The 22064-nt window shown below is 32.9% G+C and overlaps 7 protein-coding genes across 7 annotated transcripts in view; 3 read left to right on the forward strand and 4 right to left on the reverse strand.

The window, feature by feature from the left end:
• Rnb (BTB/POZ domain-containing protein Rnb) overlaps positions 1–22064 on the reverse strand; it is a 56165-nt gene that overhangs the window by 27966 nt on the left and 6135 nt on the right. The window lies entirely within an intron of this gene.
• On the reverse strand, positions 213–980 carry LOC149483473 (uncharacterized). The gene is made up of 2 exons (XM_089702520.1): positions 776–980; positions 213–596 (listed from the first exon to the last, which is right to left on the reverse strand). The coding sequence occupies exons 1-2, from the start codon at positions 902–904 to the stop codon at positions 465–467; spliced, it is 261 nt and encodes an 86-aa protein (XP_089558646.1). The 5' UTR covers positions 905–980; the 3' UTR covers positions 213–464.
• Eno (alpha-enolase) lies at positions 1721–5781 on the reverse strand. The gene is made up of 8 exons (XM_089702518.1): positions 5637–5781; positions 5258–5337; positions 4983–5177; positions 4566–4818; positions 3740–3936; positions 3067–3315; positions 2657–2808; positions 1721–2201 (listed from the first exon to the last, which is right to left on the reverse strand). The coding sequence occupies exons 2-8, from the start codon at positions 5327–5329 to the stop codon at positions 2018–2020; spliced, it is 1302 nt and encodes a 433-aa protein (XP_089558644.1). The 5' UTR covers positions 5330–5337; positions 5637–5781; the 3' UTR covers positions 1721–2017.
• LOC149483475 (PRKR-interacting protein 1 homolog) lies at positions 6003–6917 on the forward strand. The gene is made up of 3 exons (XM_089702965.1): positions 6003–6251; positions 6337–6516; positions 6614–6917. The coding sequence occupies exons 1-3, from the start codon at positions 6150–6152 to the stop codon at positions 6848–6850; spliced, it is 519 nt and encodes a 172-aa protein (XP_089559091.1). The 5' UTR covers positions 6003–6149; the 3' UTR covers positions 6851–6917.
• Rpn1 (regulatory particle non-ATPase 1) lies at positions 7180–15049 on the reverse strand. The gene is made up of 18 exons (XM_089702521.1): positions 14839–15049; positions 14698–14754; positions 14299–14517; positions 14085–14170; positions 13786–13992; positions 13438–13596; positions 13227–13356; positions 12920–13145; positions 12475–12708; positions 11887–12035; positions 11183–11285; positions 10705–10871; positions 10227–10362; positions 9830–9990; positions 9169–9353; positions 8680–8885; positions 7704–7822; positions 7180–7447 (listed from the first exon to the last, which is right to left on the reverse strand). Exons 1-18 carry the CDS (start codon positions 14911–14913, stop codon positions 7253–7255), a joined length of 2814 nt encoding a protein of 937 aa, XP_089558647.1. The 5' UTR covers positions 14914–15049; the 3' UTR covers positions 7180–7252.
• On the forward strand, positions 15984–21983 carry sad (Cytochrome P450 family protein sad). Its single transcript, XM_089702529.1, has 8 exons — positions 15984–16302; positions 16428–16631; positions 16707–17107; positions 17387–17590; positions 18276–18412; positions 18618–18812; positions 20560–20775; positions 20857–21983. Exons 2-8 carry the CDS (start codon positions 16468–16470, stop codon positions 20971–20973), a joined length of 1434 nt encoding a protein of 477 aa, XP_089558655.1. The 5' UTR covers positions 15984–16302; positions 16428–16467; the 3' UTR covers positions 20974–21983.
• LOC149483478 (cytochrome c oxidase assembly protein COX18, mitochondrial) lies at positions 18883–20542 on the forward strand. The gene has a single exon (XM_089702530.1). The coding sequence runs from the start codon at positions 19419–19421 to the stop codon at positions 20484–20486; it is 1068 nt and encodes a 355-aa protein (XP_089558656.1). The 5' UTR covers positions 18883–19418; the 3' UTR covers positions 20487–20542.

A 22064-nucleotide genomic window follows, 5' to 3' on the forward strand; every position in this document is an offset into this window, starting at 1 on the left:
TGCTTCAACTGATTGTGAACTTAATCGTAAACATATTGAATGCTATATGTTTATTACTTCTTAATTTTGCTGTAAAATGCGAGCACAGAATATACCTAAATTTGGTCAAAGAATCAAGCAAAAATTCCATAAGAATTATCAATTTAAGCATTAATTTAATCATGATAAAAAGAATTTTATTACAATAAAGATAAAGAGATTAATAAAAAGACTTATTAATAATAAAAATTTATTTTAAAGTTATATTTTCCACAATATTAAACAAATGGCAGAATAACCAACATACCAATAAATAATACTTCCTTCAAATAAGGTTTGCAAATGAAAATTAATTCAATTTATAAATGCTTTCATACATACAAGAAAAATTCTATTTCTACCATAACAATAAATAACTTGCTACAACTAACAAAAATAGTAAGTGTTCTACTAAGTGTTAAATCTACAAAAAGTAACTGTGTGCACTAAACAACTCCACCGCCATTGATGTGATCAATCTCTTCTTGTGAGAGAGGTAGTCTTCTGTAGCGGGGAGGTAAATCAATATCTGATATAGGGCCAGTACTCATTGCTGCGCTTGGTTGAGCTTGAACAGGCTGAGAAAAAATATATGTAGTTGATTATGACATCAAAATACATAATGCATTTTACATGGTACACTAAAATTAACACGACTTAGAAGGGATACTTGCATTTTCCTACATAATGGAATGTCGAAATAATGAGAAACAAAACAAATTCGGCTCACATGATTATGAAATAAAGGTCAACATACCGTTTGATGTGAGGCCGCTGCCGGTGCTCCCGAGGGTGCCGCTGCCGCGGGAGCACCAGGTTGCCCTATTCCTCCTTTGCGGAATTTAATTACTGGAACACGACGAAGGATTGTTGTAATACGAACCATTTTCAATATGTTAACCTTTTAGATGTTTGTGATACCAGCTGATTTTTTATGCCAAAATTTTAGTGACAGTTACATTTTGACAGAAGACAGTGTGAAAATGTCGTCGTTATTTTTTTTATTCAAGTACTAGGGCTGGATACATGTCTATTATACATTTTATTTGTTACTGAAGAAAATACTTCTCTCAGAAAAGTAGAATGAGGGTCACCTATTATTTTGTGACTTGTCCAAATAAGCCTTAGTTCATTAGTTAGTTAAATAGTTATTCGGGAGAACGCCTGCCGCGGTCTGTTGCCTGACCCGCCGTGGGACATCAGATTCAGGTGCATGCAGCATCTTATGCATGATTCAACTATCGTGACTCGTGAGTGAAAGAGACGACTAAATAAATAGTTAGTAAATAAGCAATAGCTAGCTTTCCGTTCGTGGCTTACAAATGTACCTATCCTATATCCATCCCTCGGCTTTTCACTCGCATCAAGTTTTGTTTTCTATTATTATAATCTAAGTTTATAAGAATGTATGGATGTTTGTTACTGTTTCCGGAAAAGCACTAAACGGATTTTGATAATACCTGTAGCTTAATGTACCAGAATAACACAAGCTATTAAGCTTTCTTTTGTCCACGGGATAAACTGCGCGGCGCCTGCACAGCCAGTAAAGATTGTTTGTTATGAGGATTTTCAGCGTTGTTGCTACTTGTTTGCTGTATGGTGAATTTTTTCACACAATGATAGTTTCAAGTTTTTTTTAATACTGCGATTCAATGAGCAATTAAGGAATCCTATAATTTGAGCTCAATAATGATTAGAGACAAATGATTAAACAGCTTTTATTGTTTCGAAAATCAGAATTCACATTTACAACTTATAAATAAATAATCTTACATACATCACACGCTACACGACAAATAAAATTTTTGAGTAGCAAATTTTGACAATCAGTAGATCTATTGTATATAACAATCTAATATAAAACCAAACATTATATTATATTATAATGCAAGAAAGGAATATGCATGTACTTAAAAGTAGGACTATTGTGCCATACTAATTTTTAACGCCCAACAGTCAGCTAATCCGTTAATGCAGGTTATATTATCATGGCATTCATTTAAACTGGTCTGCGGAAGTTTTTGCCGGCGTACTTGGCAGCAGCTCCAAGTTCTTCTTCAATGCGAAGAATCTGGTTGTATTTTGCCAAACGTTCAGATCTGCACGGCGCACCTGTTTTGATCTGGCCAGTAGACAGACCAACAACCAAGTCGGCAATAAAAGTATCTTCAGTCTCACCAGACCTGTTAGAAAAAAAATATTATTATAATTATTTTTATTTAAACCTTTATACTTAGGATTTAGAACTTCCAAAAATATTAGCTTTAAATAATAAACATGATTTAAAGAAATAAATTTTGTAACAATAAATGATGAGAGTGGGAGGTTTTAAGAAATAAAATTGGATAATATTCAACCTCACAATATAAAAAATACACATTTATAATACATGAATCGGAATATTACTATCACTACATAGTATAAAACAAAGTCGCTTTTTCTGTCCCTATTGTATGCCTAAATCTTTAAAACTACGCAACGGATTTTGATGCTGTTTCTTGTAATAGATAGAGTGATTCAAGAGGAAGGTTTTAATATATATAATTTATTAGGTTTTAGACAAAGCGGGCGAAGCCGCGGGCGGAAAGGTAGTAAATAATAAATCAATCTTAATTTTTATGAATAGCCTATAACTGACCTGTGGGACACCATGGTACCCCATCCATTCTTCTTGGCCAGCAAGTGAGCGTCAATAGACTCGGTGACACTTCCAATTTGGTTCACCTTCAGCAATAAGCAGTTGCAAGCCTTCTTCTCAACAGCAGTGGTAATGCGTTTAGGGTTTGTCACCTTGAAATAAATAGAAAAAATAGTTTATGTATCTTCCTTTTTATTGTCCTATAAAATACATAATTAATTTGTGCAATACTTGTTTGTGCTCAGTAATTGCCAGTAATTTATATTAGAAAATGCAGTAGTATATTTTTAGACTATTATCTCAATATAAAAATACCGTTAAAATTTCATAAATCAGGATTAAAATGAAATTGTATGAAAAAAGTATATGAATGTAAATTTTTAAATAACACAAAAATAATTTCAACTCACGGTAAGATCGTCTCCAACAATCTGTATGGATGTACGGGCAGTGAAGTTGGCCCACGCGGACCAATCGTCCTGGTCAAAGGGATCCTCAATGGAGACCATGGGAAAGTCCTTGATGAAGTCTAGGTAGACATCAGCGAGTTTCTCCGATGACAAATAGTCTGCTGGGTTGGACTTGGGGTTCTTGAAGTCAAGATCGTATGTGCCATTCTTGAAGAATTCAGATGCGGCAACATCCATACCAATCTCAATCTATAATAATAAACAAGTGATAACTGCGTTAAAAACAACCGACTTCAAACTTGCACTTGCAACATTTACAAATACAGACAAAAATGCTCATAAAATAAAAACTACTGGGCCTATCCGAATAAAATTTTTATGGGACCAATTCGACACCATCCCGCATCGAACAAAAAAAGAATCACGTAAATCGGTTCAGAAACCTCGGAGTAATCGGTGTACATACATAAAAAAAAATAAAAAAAACATACAGGCCGAATTGATAACCTCCTCCTTTTTTTTGAAGTCGGTTAAAAAACCAAAAATTTCAATAAGAAAATTTAATTATTATTCTCTAGATATTGAATATCTTAAATAATTATATAAATTGAGCCAAAAAAGGTTACTGAAACAATTTTATTAAATATAGTGCGTTCTATATAATATTTAATACCTTTCCAGTGTATCCAGCCTGCTGGATAGCGTCCTGGATAAGGAACAACGCATCTTTGTTGTTCTGGATGTTGGGTGCAAAGCCACCCTCATCACCAACAGCTGTCGAGTCTAATCCAAACTTCTCCTTGATGATTTTCTTGAGGTGATGGTAGATTTCAGAGCCCATACGCATGGCTTCACTGAATGATGTGGCACCTGGTAACATGTAATTAATTTTATATGCGTTTTATATGTGTTATCATCTCTGTGATATTACTTTATGGTCACATCAGATATTTTATATTATGTGTTCAATGTCCATACTTATAATTTTTAAGGACATTTTTATCTTATAAATCTATACTAATATTATAAAGCTGAAGAGTTTGTTTGTTTAAACGCGCTAATCTAAAGAACTATAACTGGTCCGATTTGAAAAACCGCAGAGCGCAGCTAGTTCAGTATAAAATTTATAGCATAGTTGACTTAACAATAACATTATTAAGACTATGTTAGTAGATCACAGGTAGAATATTTTCAGTTCCTTTTAACACCATTCTCAAATGTGGTACATGAAAACGATTTTTAAGAAAATAAATAAATAATCAAAGTTGAATTCAAAGACTATGTATATTGAACCGTGATTGATCTTTTTGATGTGATAGAAAACATATAGATACACGAAACAGATTACTCAACTATGATAACAATAAGTAATAACTTTTAAAATAATTGATGATAACACTATTTATTTACATATACAAGATACTGGAGTATGATGAAATCATAACAATGCTACATACAACATAGTGCCAAGAAATAACAAATTTGGAGTCATTACTTACCAGTTGGCAAGATCATGAACTCTTGCATAGCCAACTTGTTTCCTGCGTGGGAGCCACCGTTGATGACATTGAAGGCGGGTACTGGTAGCACAATTTGGCTATTGCCAGCTAAATCAGCGAGATGCTTGTAAAGAGGAACACCCTTCTTAGCAGCTCCGGCCTTCGCTACAGCTAGAGACACACCCAATATGGCATTGGCACCAAACTTGGACTTGTTCTCAGTTCCATCCAGGGTGATCATGAATTGATCAATCTGTTGAAAAAGTGTTGTAGATACAGTTTTTCTTTTTTTGAGATACAACTATGAATAATTACACAACAACATTGCACAGTTTCAAATGAAATTATTAATCTACATCTTATGAAAGGTAGTCGTAGAAATGAATAAATAAAAAAAATAATTATATTAGTTCAAACCTCTTTTTGTTGAGTTTCTTCAAAATTCTGCTTCAAAAGTTCAGGGGCAATTACTGTGTTGATGTTCTTAATGGCAGTCAAAACACCCTTGCCATGGTATTCTCCTTTCACATTGTCTCTTAATTCTAAGGCTTCATGGACTCCAGTAGATGCTCCAGATGGTACAGCTGCCCGGAAAAGACCCAGTTCAGTAACCTAAAACGATATTATATTTGAATTTAGGATGAAGAAGTTACAAATGACTAACATAAGCATCAAGGTCAAATAATACTCACCAAGTCGACCTCTACGGTGGGGTTACCACGGGAGTCGAAGATCTGACGAGCTTTGATCGATTTGATAGGCATCTTTGATACTGTGGATAATAGACGCCCGGTAATCATAACTATACATCATTAATATTATATACGTATGAAACTAAGCTTTAGGTTTCTTTTAATTTGAATTCCCCAATTGCACATATATTTACATAGTAGTAAGTAATAATAATTAGCAGAAATATAATTTCTAAATAGGTAAAAGCTTCTTCAAATTTATGTATTATCTAACGAAGTTTATGAAGCACTATAATCTAATTGGAAATTCAGATTTATGAAGTATTACCAATATTGTATATATATATGTTTTGCATAAATCTTGGTACTTGGTACTTACCGAATATAATTCAGCTGCTTTAATTTCGTTGACTTATTTAACCTTTGCAGACGTGCAATTTCCTCTGATTTTCACCGGCGAACTGTCCTTTGACCTTCACAAGGTGAAAATAGAGTTGTATTGACAGTATTTCCGATTCGAAAAATTATCGATTATATAAAAAAGACGTGTATTCTAGAAATCTAAATAGTAAAATTATTCAAATTTGAAAACCTAAACAATATACATTATAGCTAGGTAAAATTTATTTTCAAGAGATATGTATCTAGTTTGTCCTACTAAAAATTTCATCTGTGAATTTCCATCACATTATGTAATAATGACATGTCATTGTCAAGTGTGTCATATGTATGACACACTTGTGACTTGACAGTGACAAGCCCGAAATTACAAATTTGATGAAAAACAATGCGAATGAATTTCACCAATTTCACTATTTTGTGATTTTGTTTACGTTTCATTACATCTATTTCAAATTAAAATTGGTGTATTTAAGCCGAGAACTTTTTTATAATGAGTGAAAAAGAAAATGATAAAGAAGAAAAGAAACCTATAATCATAAAAGATGCAACAGACTTACAACGATTGCGGCTAGAAAAATTAATGAAAAATCCGGTGAATACAAAAACATAATATTGCTTTGATTTCTTTAAATAAAAACATAAAGTATATCTTGTATTAATAATTATCTCTTTCATAGGAAAAGCCAGTTTTGATCCCTGAGAGGCGAAAAGAAAAGACGCTAGCTGCACCACCAGATTTTGTCCGAAATGTAATGGGCTCGAGTGCTGGTGCCGGTTCCGGAGAGTTTCATGTCTATAGGCATCTTAGAAGAAAAGAATATGCAAGACAAAAATTTATTCAAGAAAAAAGTGAACAAGTAAATAAATTTTATTTAATTTGAAATTTATAGTGATTTGTGTATTAATAATATGAATCGATTTGTACCCTAACACCTGATGCTATTTACTTTATAGGAGAAGTTAGATGAAGAATATCAGAGAAAATTAGAAGAAAACAAACGGAAAGCTGAAGAAAAGACAGCGAAAAAAAGAGCAAAGCGATTAAAAAAGAAACAGAAAGCGAAAATTAAAGCAAAGATACCTAAAACAAACACAACTGAAACTAAGACTTCACAATCTGAGAGTGAATCAGATGATGACGACACTGAACCTTCAGAATCAACAGCTGAAAAAGATGAAGCTCAATCCTAAATAATTATTGAATTGCAACTGTTTATATTAATGTGAAAATTGTTATGAAAATAAAGAATGAACACCATGTTCTTTTGTTTATTTTAAAATATTTATATTATTGACCCCTTCAACTTAAGACTAGTCTGTTTCATCACTTTAAAAAGTTGTAAATGTTTTCTTTATTACATGGTTAATTAATACAATCACTTTGTCCTATGTTCCTTGAGACTTGCTTGACACAAACTGCTCTACAACTTACATGTGTTGTTTGTATAATCAACTTACATGTTTATCTTTCAAATATTTCAAATGCTAATATGAGTAAAAAGGTAAAAATAAAAACACAATTTTAGAATTATTTTTTACTATCAAAGAAAGTACATATTAATCATATTAAGGTATAATAATTAAAACTATTCTCTACTGTACTGCAGCCATGATGCTGTCTTCATTCTTCTTGAGGATAACAAAGCCCTCCATGACGGGAGACAATGGTATGTACTCATCGGTCGCTAACTCGGCACGTTCACCAAAGGAAAGCAATACTGGTGTAGTGTGAGTGTGCGAGCCTGCAATCGTCTTTGGCGTACCAGCCTTACCGATCACATCTACTGCCTAGAAATTATAAAAATATTTAGTAAATGATTCACCACTTTCTGATAGCTTTTTTTAAAATCATGGCTTACTTTTTCATATACTAAACAAATATATCCAGAAGTTTTGAAACGATAAACATTTATTTTAAAAATTGAATAGTGATTTCATCAATATAAAAACTTACTTGCAACATATTTATAATATTTGTTTTTCTGGCAATATTGGAGATTTTAATGATGTTATGTACAAGTTAAACTGTTTATTTTATTATTACCTGTCCAACACGCACGCTCACATTCAAGGGTTGAAGGTTTTCGTCGAGTGTGACCAACCAACGGGGTTGCATCGCCGTTGCCAAAACATACAGCAAGTAGTGAGATTTTCCGAGGATAACTGTTAAAAAGAAACAATTAAAATATTTAAAAAATGAGAATATTTATTGAATGAAAAGGCTTTATTGTACACAATTACAAATAGGAAGACACAACACACATTTTACAAACAACATGACATGCACAATTAACGGCCTTAAGGCTACTCAAACAGGCTTATCTTCGAGGCTTATATTTTTAGGCTATTCAGTTTAAAATACGATAGTGAAATCATTTGATTTATTGAACAAGAATACGTGATTGAAATAGTTTGATTTATTCATTAGAGAAAGATAAGTTAAAAGTAAAAACATCATCATTTAGCAGTCAACTAAAATTAGCAGCAGTACAAGTCGACTTATACTTTTCTATTAGAGCCGGCAAAAGAGCTGGTGGTATACGTGGCTACGAGCGCGCGCAGCATGGTCGCGTGTCTGCTGAGAGTGGGTTATGTATAACGCGTTTTTCGTTTTTTGTAATAAAGTAAAAAATAAAATAAAAATAACGTAAATGGATAATTATTTTATTAATTATTTCAAATTGTTTATTGACAAACTTTATATGATTCATATTTATGTATACAGAATGCAACAAAATCCCCATAATACTTGTAATGAGCCCATAAAAGTGGACAACTTTTCCCAAAGAACATATTTTGTCAAATTCCAATAAAACATTGTTTACTATCGCAAATACATAATTGTCATTGTAAATTTATGATAAAACTATTATAGGGAAAATCAAATACATTTTAGTGATTTTACTTTTCCCTATTTTTTTTTGCATGCCGTACGGCCGTGTGTAAGCGAGAGGGAATGATAAGCGCCGCCATTTAAGATTCGTTTCTTTAATGAAATGCGTTATACTCAATATACTCACTGTTCTTGCAGTCGAGGAAGGCGGTGAGCACCACGAGCAGGCCGGCGAGCGCGGGCTGGTTGACGAGCCGGCGGTCCGCGTGCGCCGGGCACAGCGTCACCGTGCCCTTGCCCGCGTGGCACAGCCCCTGCGCGAGCCGCACCATGAACAGGTGCACCGGCGACTTGCTGTGGTACAGGGCCAGCGCGCGCAGCATTGTTGCCAGTCTGTTGGGTTGTATAGGGTGTTTTGTAAATTACTCTCTGATCGGAAAGGTTATCTATGACCAGTCTATTTCCTTTACATATATGGGAAAACTGATTTAAACGCTATTATGTGATTCCTTTACTTAGCAGTTTTTTAAGGTTTCGTGTAGCTTCCAGAAACCTACATAAACTACATAATATATGATTGAAACAAGGGACAATGTTTAATAAAAAAATACAAAACTTATACACCTTAATTACTTCGGACCATCAGGAATGTGATATTCTCTAAAACGATACAAACCTCGCATTATTAGTACCAGCGCCAACCAGCCCCATAGCGAAGATCGCGTTATACGCCACGTCATTATCGGAGTCATGCGAGTACTTGTTGAGCACGTCGATGACCGCCAGCTGCGGGTTGGACACGGAGCACAGCGCGATCGCGAGCGGTACCGCGCGCCGTACTGCCGGCTCGCCGTAACGACCCTGCGGACATAACACCCTTGTTATTATGATGTCCTAGTAACTAGACAAACCACTTTGAGCACATTTTTAAATTCCATATCTATCAATTTGTGTTTTTCATAAATAACTAATTATTGCTAGCGTAACTTTGCACGTAAATTACGTACGTAATGAAAACATTGCGTTTGTTTGATTTAACAACAAGATTGCGCGTTCTGAGTTCTATAAAAAGCTTTATTATAACATGAAATAGAATGTATTTGATACAAATTCTTACTCATGTAAATATATTTTTTTACACAAAATAGGCGCTTGACGTCAATTCCAGGAAACACACATACCGGTATACTGATATTAATTTATACTATCTACAATTACAAAATTGTCACTATAGTGAGCTAACTTAAACATTTCCTATAGTTTTTGTTTTACAGTTCGTCATGTCATATCATTATTTCCCATTCAGCTATATGTTATGTGTAATCACAAAATCTCACCAGTTGTCCAAATATCCTGGTGCACATCTCGGCACCGGTTTCCTCAGCAAACGCGATGACAGCAACACCGAGTGTGGCCACTGCTTGTACTGAAGACAGCTCCTTGTTCGCCTCACGTTCCTTGTCCTTTTCCTTGCTCTTGCTGTCTTTTGATGATTTGCCTGTTAATAAAATATAATATTTAGAATTATTTATAACTTAGATTTATTTCTTTCTGATATTGGTTTAAAAAAAAACAAGGACCGAAACTTACGATTCAAATTACGGAAGTAACTTTTAATTGCATCTATGTTAATGGCATATAGGCAATAAGCCGGTACATTTTGTTCACATTTAAACACAATTTTGTTCATATAATCTAAATTCTAAAGCCTTATAAGAATCAACAGTTTCTTACTTTTGCCCTTATCGTCTTTGGAACTGCCCGCTGATCCACTGCTGCTACTGCCGCTACCGCTGGCACTGCTGCTCTCTTTGTTCTCTTTCTTATCTTGCTTTTTGAAAGCTGTATCTTCAGACGAAGATTGTTCATTCTATATGACAATATTTAAAAATTAATAATGAGTGTTTTAAATATTTGCACACTATTTATCATTAATGAGGGTAAAACATTTATTTATTTTGGTAATGTAATTTCTTTATCATCTATCACGCAGATATTTAATACGAACTGCGCGTTTTGTACCAAGTATGACCTTTAAAAAAAACAATTTTTAGGGTCAATAAGGAACAACTTAGCAACATCCCTGTACAACAGTCAGTCACAAAAACTAGAAAGTACAGGATCAAAAACAAAATTATTTACAGCACTTTATTCAGAACAACTATTATATTCACGATAAATCTACACAATAATATAAACAAAACCAACTCACATCAGTATCATAGTGCTTGGAGCAAATGTGCAGCATCTGTTGTACGACGAGCACGTCGCCGGTGCCCGCGTACGCGCACATCGAGAGCGTGGTCTGGCAGAGCGACTGGTGCGGCTCCGGGAGCACTTCGAGCGCCGCCATTGTGGCCTCAGTGCGCTCTTTGCAACCTGTAGAGAGTATATAAAAATGTAGTTGGAGGAGCAATAAATATGCCAGGAAGAAATTATTATTGTCACAATTCATAAACATGCAAGTATGGCAGCATAACAAACAAAGACATAAAATAATTTAATGTGTGAAATGACCCAACAAAACATCATTAGAACATAGATGATGATAAGTGTTTACATTAATTTTAATTTTTGTATATAAAGTAAATAATAAAAAAAAATCACAAAATGGCTAATTTAATTAGAATTATTGAACCAAATTTTTACTGCTATAAAAAGTGTTTTGTATAAAATAAATATAAACTTACCTAAGAAACACAATCCAAGACCCAAATGTAAGAATCGTGCGTATGTGGAAGAATGTAAGTCTTTGTTATCATCAAACAAACGCTGAATGATTGCGCATGTTACCTATTCGAAAATAAAATACTTAATATTAGTTTCACATACAGAAAATACCGTATTTCTAATCAAATAAATTAAAAATATCATGTCATCTTGATCTCACATGTAAATTTTTCAATACATCTTTTATTGTACAATAGGAATAACATTAACAGCAATGGACGCAAAAGACACACAGAATTTTACACTTGCATCAATAATAACTGCAGGGGCAGTAATTGCGACAATACGTCATCGCGTTGTGTGTCCGTGTACGCGATACCCAAACACATCTATATGAACAATAACCCAATAGTAGTTTTATACTATGTAGTGATACGTCTCTTCAAATCGCGTTATCTCAGGAATGGTAACTCTTGGAAAAAAAATCATAGAGACCAATTTCGTAGATAATTATAAGATCTATAACTTTGGTCTGAGGTCTTTTTTTATAAAATTTACAGTTTTCGAGAAAAACACGACGAAAAATGTGTCCTGATTTTTTTCACTTTATCGATCAATATCTCGCGCAAATACTCGTATAACATATCAAAAAATTAGATGCGCAAATTCACTTTCTTTTATTTGCCTTTTTTTCCTTCGAAATGAGTGGACTACAAGTACTCACATCGCCATTACAAGAGCCAACAGCAATGAGTCCGCAGGCGAGTGCGGCGAGCGCGCAGATCTCTGGCGGCGCGGCCGTGTCGCTCAGTACGGGCAGTAAGTGCGACAATACGTCCTCGCGCTGCGTGCCCGCATATGCGATACCGAGACCTGTATTGATGAAAAATTTAACTTCATTAAAAAAAGGTTAATTCTAATTTCTTTTAAAAGTTGTTTCTATAAAAAATACTTTTAGGAAGAATTTATCCAAAATAATGTGGATAATCAAATGTATGAATAAAATCAGACTTATTAATAGGTTGAGTCTACTGTATTAAATACTTTAAATACTAATATTATAAAGAGGAAAGGTTTGTATGTATGTATGGTTTTCACGCATAAACTACTGAACCAATTATAATGAAATTTAGCACACATATAGAGGGTAACTTGGATTAAAACAAAGGATAGGTTTTATCCCGGAAATCCCACGGGAACGGAAACTATGCAGATTTCCTTTGAAAACGCGGGCGAAAAGCTAGTTAAATATAATTTTGAAGTTGAATGGACAAATACTGTAATAAAAAAATTGTTACAGCAAATATATTACCTAAAACACTTCCAATCCGGAGATTAGCACTGGAATGCAATACATAATCTGATAACAGAGCAAGAGCTGGGTCACACTCATTCCTCACACCACAGTTAACCAAGCCAAGAGCCAATAGTGCACCAGCCTTGATATGCTCGTCAGATGTGTACAGATACTTGTCTATTGGGGTAAGACCACCATCTACATCCCACAAGTGAATCATTCCAAGTGATGCGGCTGCTGATAGCATACCTGAAATAAAACTATATTAATGTACAAGAACATTTTCAAATAATCATTAGGCTATGATAAGCGATAATCTTCAAAAGTGATTCATTTCAATAACTTTATACTGTTTGCTTCTAATCAATGGAAATTATATTTTATTTTTTTGGTTATCCTACAAGGAGGTTGTATCTATAAAGACATAAGACATCTATTAGTATTAGTAAACCACACCTACCATGGTCTTTGTTCTTATACATCCATTTATTGCCGTCCTCTGTCGTCACTAGCTTGTCCCTTCCGAAGCCAGCGTTAACAAATGCATTCACAAATGTTGCTGACAGATTTTGCCGAGCTGAATCCACTGGGTGTTCAGCCAGTAATGAAGGTCGTAGAGCAGAACCAGCTGATTCCAACCACGTTTTGTATACTTCTTCAGGAGTTTTAGGTTCCATGATATCAAGCTAAAACATTTGGTTTACATTATTTTTACTGCACTAAAGAAAAATAAAATTTAATTCCCAATTAAATCAACTATACTGTACCTCTCTCCCCAAGCTCAAAAAGTGATCATTTATGTGTGCATTTAGAAGAATTGTTCTCAGATCTTCATCTTCCAATTCCAGAGGAACATACTGACGTGCAAGCATGTAGCACAATTGTTTTTTGACCAACCTGTAAAGAATATTATTTTAGTTTCATTTCATTACGAGATTTACTATTTATATAGTATGTAGACTGATATTATGAACTTACATATCAGTGCAGGAGTTAAAAACTTCCTCACATTTGGCTTTATCATGCAATTGCATAGCAACAAGTAGTGCTCTTGGGTATTCTCCAAATTTCAAATATGTATCCAGTACTCCTTGAAGAATTTGTGTTGATTCTGGCTCTACTACATAACTGGCACACCTGAAATTTCAATTAACATTAAAATAAGTACTTGTAAGACAACAAATATTTTTAAACACTTTTAATACTTTTAATAACAAATGATGTGTAATAATCGATTTATTATCAAACTCCACCATATAATAATACTTGAATTAACATTCCTATAATTCTAGACAAATGTATTAGGTTTATCAAGATTTTTCTTACCCAATCAAGTATAAGCAAACTCGTGGGTAGTTGCTTTGGTCCATGTGCTGTGTAAGGAGATCTAAGCGGTCAATTTCCATGAGCAGATCACAAGCCTGGATTTCAGCTGAGTGTTGCATGTCAAATGCAATTACATCACGCACAAGTGGCAACAATGTGTCCATATTTTCAATATTCCATTCCTCTGCTATTTCACCTTCTAGTTGGCTGTATAAAATTTTTTAATTAAATATTGTATTAATTATAATATAATAAACAGAGTATTGAAATTGATTATAAATTAATAAGAAATTACTAACCGCACATATTCATGGCCCCATTCACCAACATTTGATAATGTTCCCAGTAAACAGTATTTTAAGCATTCTCTCTTTTCTGCCGCTTCCTTATAAACATTAAATAATCACACATCACTTACTAGTATGAAATTGGAATTAATTGTATTAACTTAAACAGATATCATATCAAATATAGCAAGCAATACAAATATTAAAATAAGTTAAGAATACTTACAACAGTGCCACTGACACCCATAGCTAACACTGAAACAACATCTGCACAGAATTTCTTTGTCTTTGCATCAGTTATTTTCTCATATACTTCTTTAAGTGCTGGATAGTGCTCTCTTAAAAACTTTAGGGGTTTAGGAACTGATGTCATTGATGTTGTTGATGTTCGTATAAGATTGCTTAGCATTTGTAAAGCAGGAAAGTACAGATCGACTTCATTTCCCTGAAAAATATGGTGAGCTAATTTAACTTGAAAATAAACATTATATAAAGAATTGAAAACAATGATGTCTTTTGAATTAACACATTACAATGCGTATACAATTAAAAGTACCTATTAAAAAAATTATCTTTAACCCAAAAAATCTTTCGGAATTGTAAATTGTTCTTAAAACATACTAACCAGTAGTTTCTCTACAAGCATATTGAGCTCCTCTTGAAGGCGTTTATCTTCTTCCGACTGAAACAAATAAAATAGTAATAATAAATCCCGTAATTTTAAACTATTTTATGATGACTACAATAATCATTGTAGATATTTTACCAAATCATCATTTGGTGCTGGCACTGGCTCCGCCTTCTCCTTTTTTGTTTCTTCGGGCTTATTCTTTACAGTCATTTTGATAGATGCTTGTAAACTTCTGTAATATGAATATGACAAAAAATTCAACTTTTCCCCAAAATTAAAACCGCAACTCACAAATCACAATCATGAATATCACAATTTTGACAAGTCACCGCTGTGACATTTTATATAGCTTTGTATAGTCTATGGTAGCTTTTTCATTGTTGACTCATAGAGTACAGAATGAAGATTTTATTCACAGAGGAATAAAATAATATTTATAAAGATGCGTTTGCATTCATAATAAAATATCTTTGCATTCATTATATCACGAGAAGATCACGAGAATACTATCACAAGAACATAGTTTTTCGATAGTTTATAATATCGCGAGTTATAGAAATCTATACTTAATCTTATAAAGTTGAAGAGTTTGTTTGTTTGTTTGCAGTTTGAACAAGCTTATATCAGGAACATAGGATAGGTTTTATCCCGGAAATCCCACGGGAACGAGAACTATCCGGGTTTATCTTTGAAAATGCGGGCGAAGCCGCGGGCGGAAATCTAGTATTATATAATATGTTCGTAATACGATCCAACTGGATTTATTCAGTGCCATTTTGATACGTTATAGGGTTGGTTATAGCTATATACGTTATAGGCTTAGATCATAATGATCTTAGCCTACAGGTGGTGCTTAGGTGATGATTCAAACTAATATTACCTATAATAAGATAAAAACAAACCGTTTATAGTTGTATTACCAACCGTTTGATACAAGACACATCACACACTATACTTTTCAGCTAAATATGAAAGAGATAAGATCTCTTAAACAACAATGTTACAAATTTTTTTTTTTATTTGATAGAGTAATAAAAAATAATGACAAAATTGTTCAAAGAAAGACCATGTAAATTATAAATAATACAATATCATACCATTTACCACAGAATATGTAATATAATAACGAAAATTCATTTAAAATTATGAGGGTATTTGGTTAAAGATATATTGGATTCTAAGATCGTAAGCATGATCGTGATGTTTTTTATATAAAAAGGTTCTGCCTTCGTCTTACTGAATATTATTTTAATGTATGGAAAAAAATCATATGTACGGTTTATCCTTTTTATTGTTTCTCATCTATTTGATTAGGTAGTTCTCACGATTACATGTTAATTTAGTGTTTCGGTGGTTTCGATCTGTATCGAAAATTTCTGAACAACCAATACCTCAAATTTCTAATCTATTTTGTTGCATAATACATAACTGTTTTATACATTATTCACCAATCAGCCATGACGCAAGCAAGTGGTACCTACTGAGAGAGAATATATTCTTATGTATGTATCTACATCAGTTACTTGTCTTCTCCGAACATGAAACCACTTTAAATACAGGAATCGTGTATCACAGACCACATCGTTAGTTCTCCGTTCGGTAAATATATTAATAATCTTTTATATCTTGTTTAAATTTAGTAAACTGTAACATATTCTTGAAAAATATAATATATTTAAACATGATTATAACAGTTCACTATTGTTCATTTAATTTCTTTTCAGTAAGTACTATTTTAAAACACAAAAATAAGTTCAAAGTATAATGAATCGAGTGCGTAGTTGTATTTTAAGGAATTATAAGTTAAATTTTACGGGACATTACAAAGAAGAACAAATTATTCGTACAATAAAATCTATACCACGTCCAAAAGCTTTGCCAATCATAGGTAATAGCTTAGATTTACTGAAAGGAGGAAGAGGGTCAAGGTGAGCACTGTTCCAAAATAATTATGCTAAAATTTTGAGTCAATAATTTGAATAATAATAATACATATATTTTAGGCTACATGAATATATTGATGAACGGCACAGAAAGTTAGGAAAAATATTTATAGAAAAATTTGGGAGTACCGATTTAATATTTTTAAGCGATGCTGCACTTATAAAAACTGTATTTATTAATCTTGAAGGAAAATATCCTATGCATATATTACCTGAACCGTGGATTTTATATGAGAAACTTTATGGGAAGAAAAGAGGTTTGCTCTTCATGGATGGAGAAGAATGGCTGGGAAATCGGCGCATTATGAATAAATACCTGCTTAAATATAATACAGATACTTGGATTAAAGATCCCGTAACATATACAATTAATAAATTTATAGAAGGTTGGAAGGAAAAGGCGAAAAAAAGTTTAATTGTAGATGATGTTGCAGCCGAGTTTTATAAAGTCTCAACGAATGGTACTAAATATTATTTATTTTGATAGTAACTAATACTTTTGAAATATAGTTATATTTTAATGGATCTAAGAGCTAGCGCGCACCAGCAACTTTGTCTCCGCAACTATTTTGTCTCTCCCATCAATTGTATGGGGAGTTGCGTCGCTACGTGCGCGCACTTTCATATACTAGCCCATGGGTGGAGAGACAAAATAGTTGCGGAGACAAAGTTGCTCGTGCGCGCTAGCTCTAAGTTCAATCGTTAAAAAATATAAAACGAAAATTATCTTTATTTTTCAGTTGTAATACAAGTTTTACTTGGCAACGTAACACCGCCGCCAAGCAATCACCATGATGAATTATTAAGTTTGTTTTCGTCATCCGTTAAGAAAATTTTTGAGACAACAACAAAGCTATACGGTATTCCATTAAGTTTGTGTCAACGATTGAACTTAAAGATATGGACGGATTTCAAAGAGTGCGTTGACTTATCTTTATTGTTGGGTAAATAATATATGTTGATATTTTATCGTCAACTAGCTTTCCGCCCGCGGCTTCACCCGCGTTTTCAGAGAAAATCCCGTTCCCGTAGAATTTCCGGGATAAAACCTATCCTATGTCCTTTCTCGGGTATCAAAATATCTCTATACCAAATTTCATGCAAATTGGTTCAGTAGTTCAGGCGTGATTGAGTAACAGACAGACAGACTTACTTTCGCATTTATAATATTAGTATGGATTTCCAAGAACAAAAAATCTATGTTGTGGTGAAGTTTACATAATAAATCGATAAGTACCTACAGCGACGTGTGAATAAACAAATAAATTTTACAGCTATCATGTAACTAATATACCTACTATGTATTAAGTTTTCTGTGGTATAATGTGTGCCTACCCACCTACAAAATATTGAATACTGCCACGAATAACACCAAATAAATAAAAATGTGATAAAAAGCAATAACTTCGGTTAATCAAAATTAGGAAAAATTTTTTTTTAATAATATTTTTGATAATAGATATTAAAATATTTTACTTTTTGTATAACATTGTATAGTTATAACTTCTTTATAAATGTCTTATCACAGGAGAACTCACTTAAAATTTAGTAAAGATTTAGTTATCTACGCGACAACTTTATACGTGTAGACTATTGAATATACGAAAATAATTAAAATTAATATTTCAGCTAACAAGCTTGTTAATGAAATGCTAGCAATAAAAAATGAGGGCGATGGTTTAATAAAAAAACTCGTTGATGAAAATATCGATGACGTAAACATTTCAAGAATTGTAACCGACTTTATCATTGCCGCTGGCGATACAGTAAGAGAATTTTTATTTTATAAAACCGACAAAAAAAAATTACAAAAATACATACACTAAATACATTTTTATTTAGTGTACCTATGTATTTTTATTCAAATGGATTCATTAGAACTCAGCCTGAAGTTATTATAAATTAATATACTTGTATTTAATATTTAGATACGCTAACCGTAAATTGTTTAAAATTGAATACTGTTTTCAGACGGCATATACATCGCTATGGATTATTTATTTATTATCAAAAAACCCTCAAGAAATTAATAATATTAGAAGCAAAGGGCGAGACTATATTCCATTTGTAATAAAGGAATCTATGCGACTTTATCCTGTTGCACCATTTTTAACACGTATCATGCCGAAAGATTGCTATTTAGGAGAATATGAAGTTAAAGCAGGGGTTTGTAACATTTTATATAATTTAATTTTTATATGTATTCCTTCAATTTTTATACGATACACCATCGATAAATATTGAACCCAAAATGTAAATACATATAACATTAATTACTTGTGAAGGTTCAATAAAACTGAATTCTCTATCAGTGATTACAAGACTACTCCGTTTTTCAAGTGGATTTTATGAAGGATTAGTCACCAAATTTTATTTGTTTTGCATGTTAAGATTTATAATTGAATAACTTATTGTTTATTAATGCAATTTTTCCAGAGTATTTCTTTACCTATCAGAATAGCTACTAAGTACACCACTAGTAGCGTAATACTAAAAGCTTACACGGCAGATTTCCCACGGAATGTTTCCTAATTTAATACTCATTTTTAAATACAAATTTCAAATACGAATAAAACAACTTTCTGGATAATCTCTACAAGTTAAATATTGGATGTTATTTTATTCACATATTCAAAATGCCAAGGCACCAGAATAAAAAAAAATTCTACCTTCAAGTGTCATAATTATATGTCAATGCCAATAAAATCATTGATGCTGTCAAAATTCAAAACAAATCATTCAAAAATAATGTTCAAATAGAAATCTTAAAAAATGATTATCAGACATATTTTAGTAAAAGATTTATCAAAACTGTACTGCCCGAATTATCGAGCGTATAGTGTACTGTGTAATATACAAAGACCAAAAGTAATTAAATATGACATAGGGAATGAAATCCCTCACCTGACAAGCCATCGTCTAACCAAAATTAACAAAAGATATTTGTCCTTTGAATCTGTGGTGAAATGGCAACAAGAAACGTACATGAGTATATCAAATAGTACCATGGTAAACTTCATGCAGGATGGTTTGCTGCAATTTCATGAAGTAACAGGTTTATCATGGTGGGCAGCAATACTCTCCTCCACTATTCTTATAAGAGCGTTAATTACTCTGCCTTTATCAGTTTATCAAAATTATATATTAGCCAAAGTAGAAAATGTTGGCATGGAACTCAAGGATATTGTAAATGAATTAAAAAAAGAGACAGCTATGGCAAAAAAAGCATATAATTTAAATGATAAGCAAACAGTGATTCTTTTCAAAAGGTCTCTTAAAAAGCAATGGAGGATACTTATAGAAAGAGATAATTGTCATCCCCTGAAAGCAACAATTGTTATATGGTTCCAAATACCTCTGTGGGTGTGCATGTCATTTGCCTTAAGAAATTTAGTTAACATGAATCCACCGGACCCTTCTGCAATGGTTACTTTTATGGAACTGTCCACGGGTGGGATAGGTTGGATTCCTAATTTAATAGAACCTGACCATTCTTTAATTCTGCCAGTGGCATTTGGATTGACAAACTTAGCAATAATAGAAATACAAAGAATGTCAAAATTAAGGACACCATCAAAACTTTACAATGTCTTTACTAATGTATTTAGAGTATTTTCAATAGCAATGATACCTATTGCAGCAAATGTGCCTTCATGTATGTGTCTGTATTGGGTCACATCTAGCAGCTTTGGACTGATACAGAACATGTGCCTTCTTTCACCATCATTGAGAAGAAAATTAAGAATACCATTAGCTCCAAGTGAGTTGGAAGACCCATATGGACACATGAAAGAAGAAATAAACAATAAATTCAGAAATATACTGCCAAAAAAGTCTTAACATGTCATTTAACAGTATTTTATAAGCATAGTGAAATAAATAATTTTTGTTTTTCATTTTTTATTAATTTCAGACCCCTATAATAGCCTCAATATACACATCAGGGCGAGATGAACAATATTTCACTGACCCAGAAAAATTTCTCCCTTCCCGCTGGGATAGAAATTCTATTAGTAAAGAGAGATTCATAAATCATGAACCATCAGCATCTTTACCATTTGCACTTGGTGCTAGATCTTGTGTAGGGAGAAAAATAGCTATGCTACAATTGACAGAACTAATTTGGCAGGTAAGTTTAAGTTTTATTCAGTATTCACACATGGTCCAAATATTTGTTTTTATAATTATTTATTTGTAATTGTTGTTTCAGGTTGTGGATAACTTTGATTTTGAATGTCTTCATAGTGATAATATTAAAGCAATTACCTCACAAGTCTTAATTCCAAACAAAACTTATGCATTGGAATTAAAATTATGTAATAAATAAAAAAAGGATTTTTTTTAAAGTTATTACATATAATTTTATATTTAATACAAAATACATGCAAAGAGTTGGTGTTATTATAATTCCATATTTTATCCAAATATAAACTAATTCATCATAATTAAATAAAATAAAAATAATTTACACAGATATATGCGAATTTTCTGTTTGTATGTAATGCACATCTATTTATCCTTCACCCACCCACACTCCCTAGAGAATATTATATGTATGAATTAAATCATAAAAATAGCATACACAATCCTATCGAATCAAAAATTTTACTGAAGCTTCCCCCAAAGTGGGGTGAGCCCACCCGTTACGCAAATCGGAACGATTCGTCCGCTCGCTCCACCTCCCAAACTGAAAAAGGTGTACCTACTTCCTTTCTCTTTCTCGCAAAAAGATCATTGGATCTGGCTACGGTCTGGCGCTCTCCAGCTGGTTTCAAATAAATTACCGAGTTTTTGGAAACAAAATTAGTAAATATGCAACTTTTTATAATTGGAACGAAGTTCCTTGAAAAGTTGTATTACGATACTTTTAGCTATAGTTACAATGTATAGTTATAAAGTTGTAGACCGTGCGGCGTGCGCGTGTTTCTCTCTCTAACATTAAACTTCGTTCCATCCCTCAAGTGTTTTGTATCATGTTTGTATCATTTTTTGTCAATTCGTTTGATCTCAGGAAATTTAAATAAGTATTTTTTAAAGTGAAATTTTTATTACATCGTCTCAAACTTTTTGGTCTGTGTAGCGCATGTCGCGTGACGGTCGAACCGTACGATAATTATCGTACAAATACGATAATTTTGTGCCTAAGTTTCACTTTTACCGTGGTTTCATAAAATCACACAAATTTTTTTTTTTTCTTTAAATGAAAATTATCAATTACCTAATCACGTGCGATATTATTTTTGATCAGTAGAATGCTTTCAAACTTAAGTTTAAACAAAAGAGATGTGTGGCACTCGGGGACTGCCGTGGTAAAGCTATTGCATGCTATGCCTTCAATCCACACCTCCGTGCCCGTCGGAGTGGGGAGCGTGAGGTTTTTCGTTACTAAATTTCTGGATTCGGTCCCCGCGCTCAAGG

Source organism: Colias philodice, chromosome 13, assembly GCF_061535455.1.
Source record: "Colias philodice isolate Cphi_HAF_F1 chromosome 13, ilColPhil1 Martin Lab GWU primary, whole genome shotgun sequence".
In the NCBI taxonomy this organism is placed as follows: Eukaryota; Metazoa; Arthropoda; class Insecta; order Lepidoptera; family Pieridae; genus Colias; species Colias philodice.

Coding starts and splice junctions, on each gene's coding strand:
- LOC149483473 (XM_089702520.1), bottom strand. CDS start 904: ATGGTTCGTATTACAACAATCCTTCGTCGTGTTCCAGTAATTAAATTC. Junction 597..775: donor CAGCGGCCTCACATCAAACG/GTATGTTGACCT, acceptor ATTTTTTCTCAG/CCTGTTCAAGCTCAACCAAG.
- Eno (XM_089702518.1), bottom strand. CDS start 5,329: ATGCCTATCAAATCGATCAAAGCTCGTCAGATCTTCGACTCCCGTGGT. Junction 3,316..3,739: donor AGGCTGGATACACTGGAAAG/GTATTAAATATT, acceptor TTATTATTATAG/ATTGAGATTGGTATGGATGT. Junction 2,202..2,656: donor GGTACCATGGTGTCCCACAG/GTCAGTTATAGG, acceptor TTTTTCTAACAG/GTCTGGTGAGACTGAAGATA.
- LOC149483475 (XM_089702965.1), top strand. CDS start 6,150: ATGAGTGAAAAAGAAAATGATAAAGAAGAAAAGAAACCTATAATCATA. Junction 6,252..6,336: donor AAAAATTAATGAAAAATCCG/GTGAATACAAAA, acceptor TCTCTTTCATAG/GAAAAGCCAGTTTTGATCCC. Junction 6,517..6,613: donor TTCAAGAAAAAAGTGAACAA/GTAAATAAATTT, acceptor TTTACTTTATAG/GAGAAGTTAGATGAAGAATA.
- Rpn1 (XM_089702521.1), bottom strand. CDS start 14,913: ATGACTGTAAAGAATAAGCCCGAAGAAACAAAAAAGGAGAAGGCGGAG. Junction 14,755..14,838: donor CAGCACCAAATGATGATTTG/GTAAAATATCTA, acceptor TATTTGTTTCAG/TCGGAAGAAGATAAACGCCT. Junction 13,597..13,785: donor GTTTGCTTATACTTGATTGG/GTAAGAAAAATC, acceptor TTGAAATTTCAG/GTGTGCCAGTTATGTAGTAG.
- sad (XM_089702529.1), top strand. CDS start 16,468: ATGAATCGAGTGCGTAGTTGTATTTTAAGGAATTATAAGTTAAATTTT. Junction 16,632..16,706: donor AAAGGAGGAAGAGGGTCAAG/GTGAGCACTGTT, acceptor CATATATTTTAG/GCTACATGAATATATTGATG. Junction 20,776..20,856: donor TGACAGAACTAATTTGGCAG/GTAAGTTTAAGT, acceptor TTGTTGTTTCAG/GTTGTGGATAACTTTGATTT.
- LOC149483478 (XM_089702530.1), top strand. CDS start 19,419: ATGATTATCAGACATATTTTAGTAAAAGATTTATCAAAACTGTACTGC.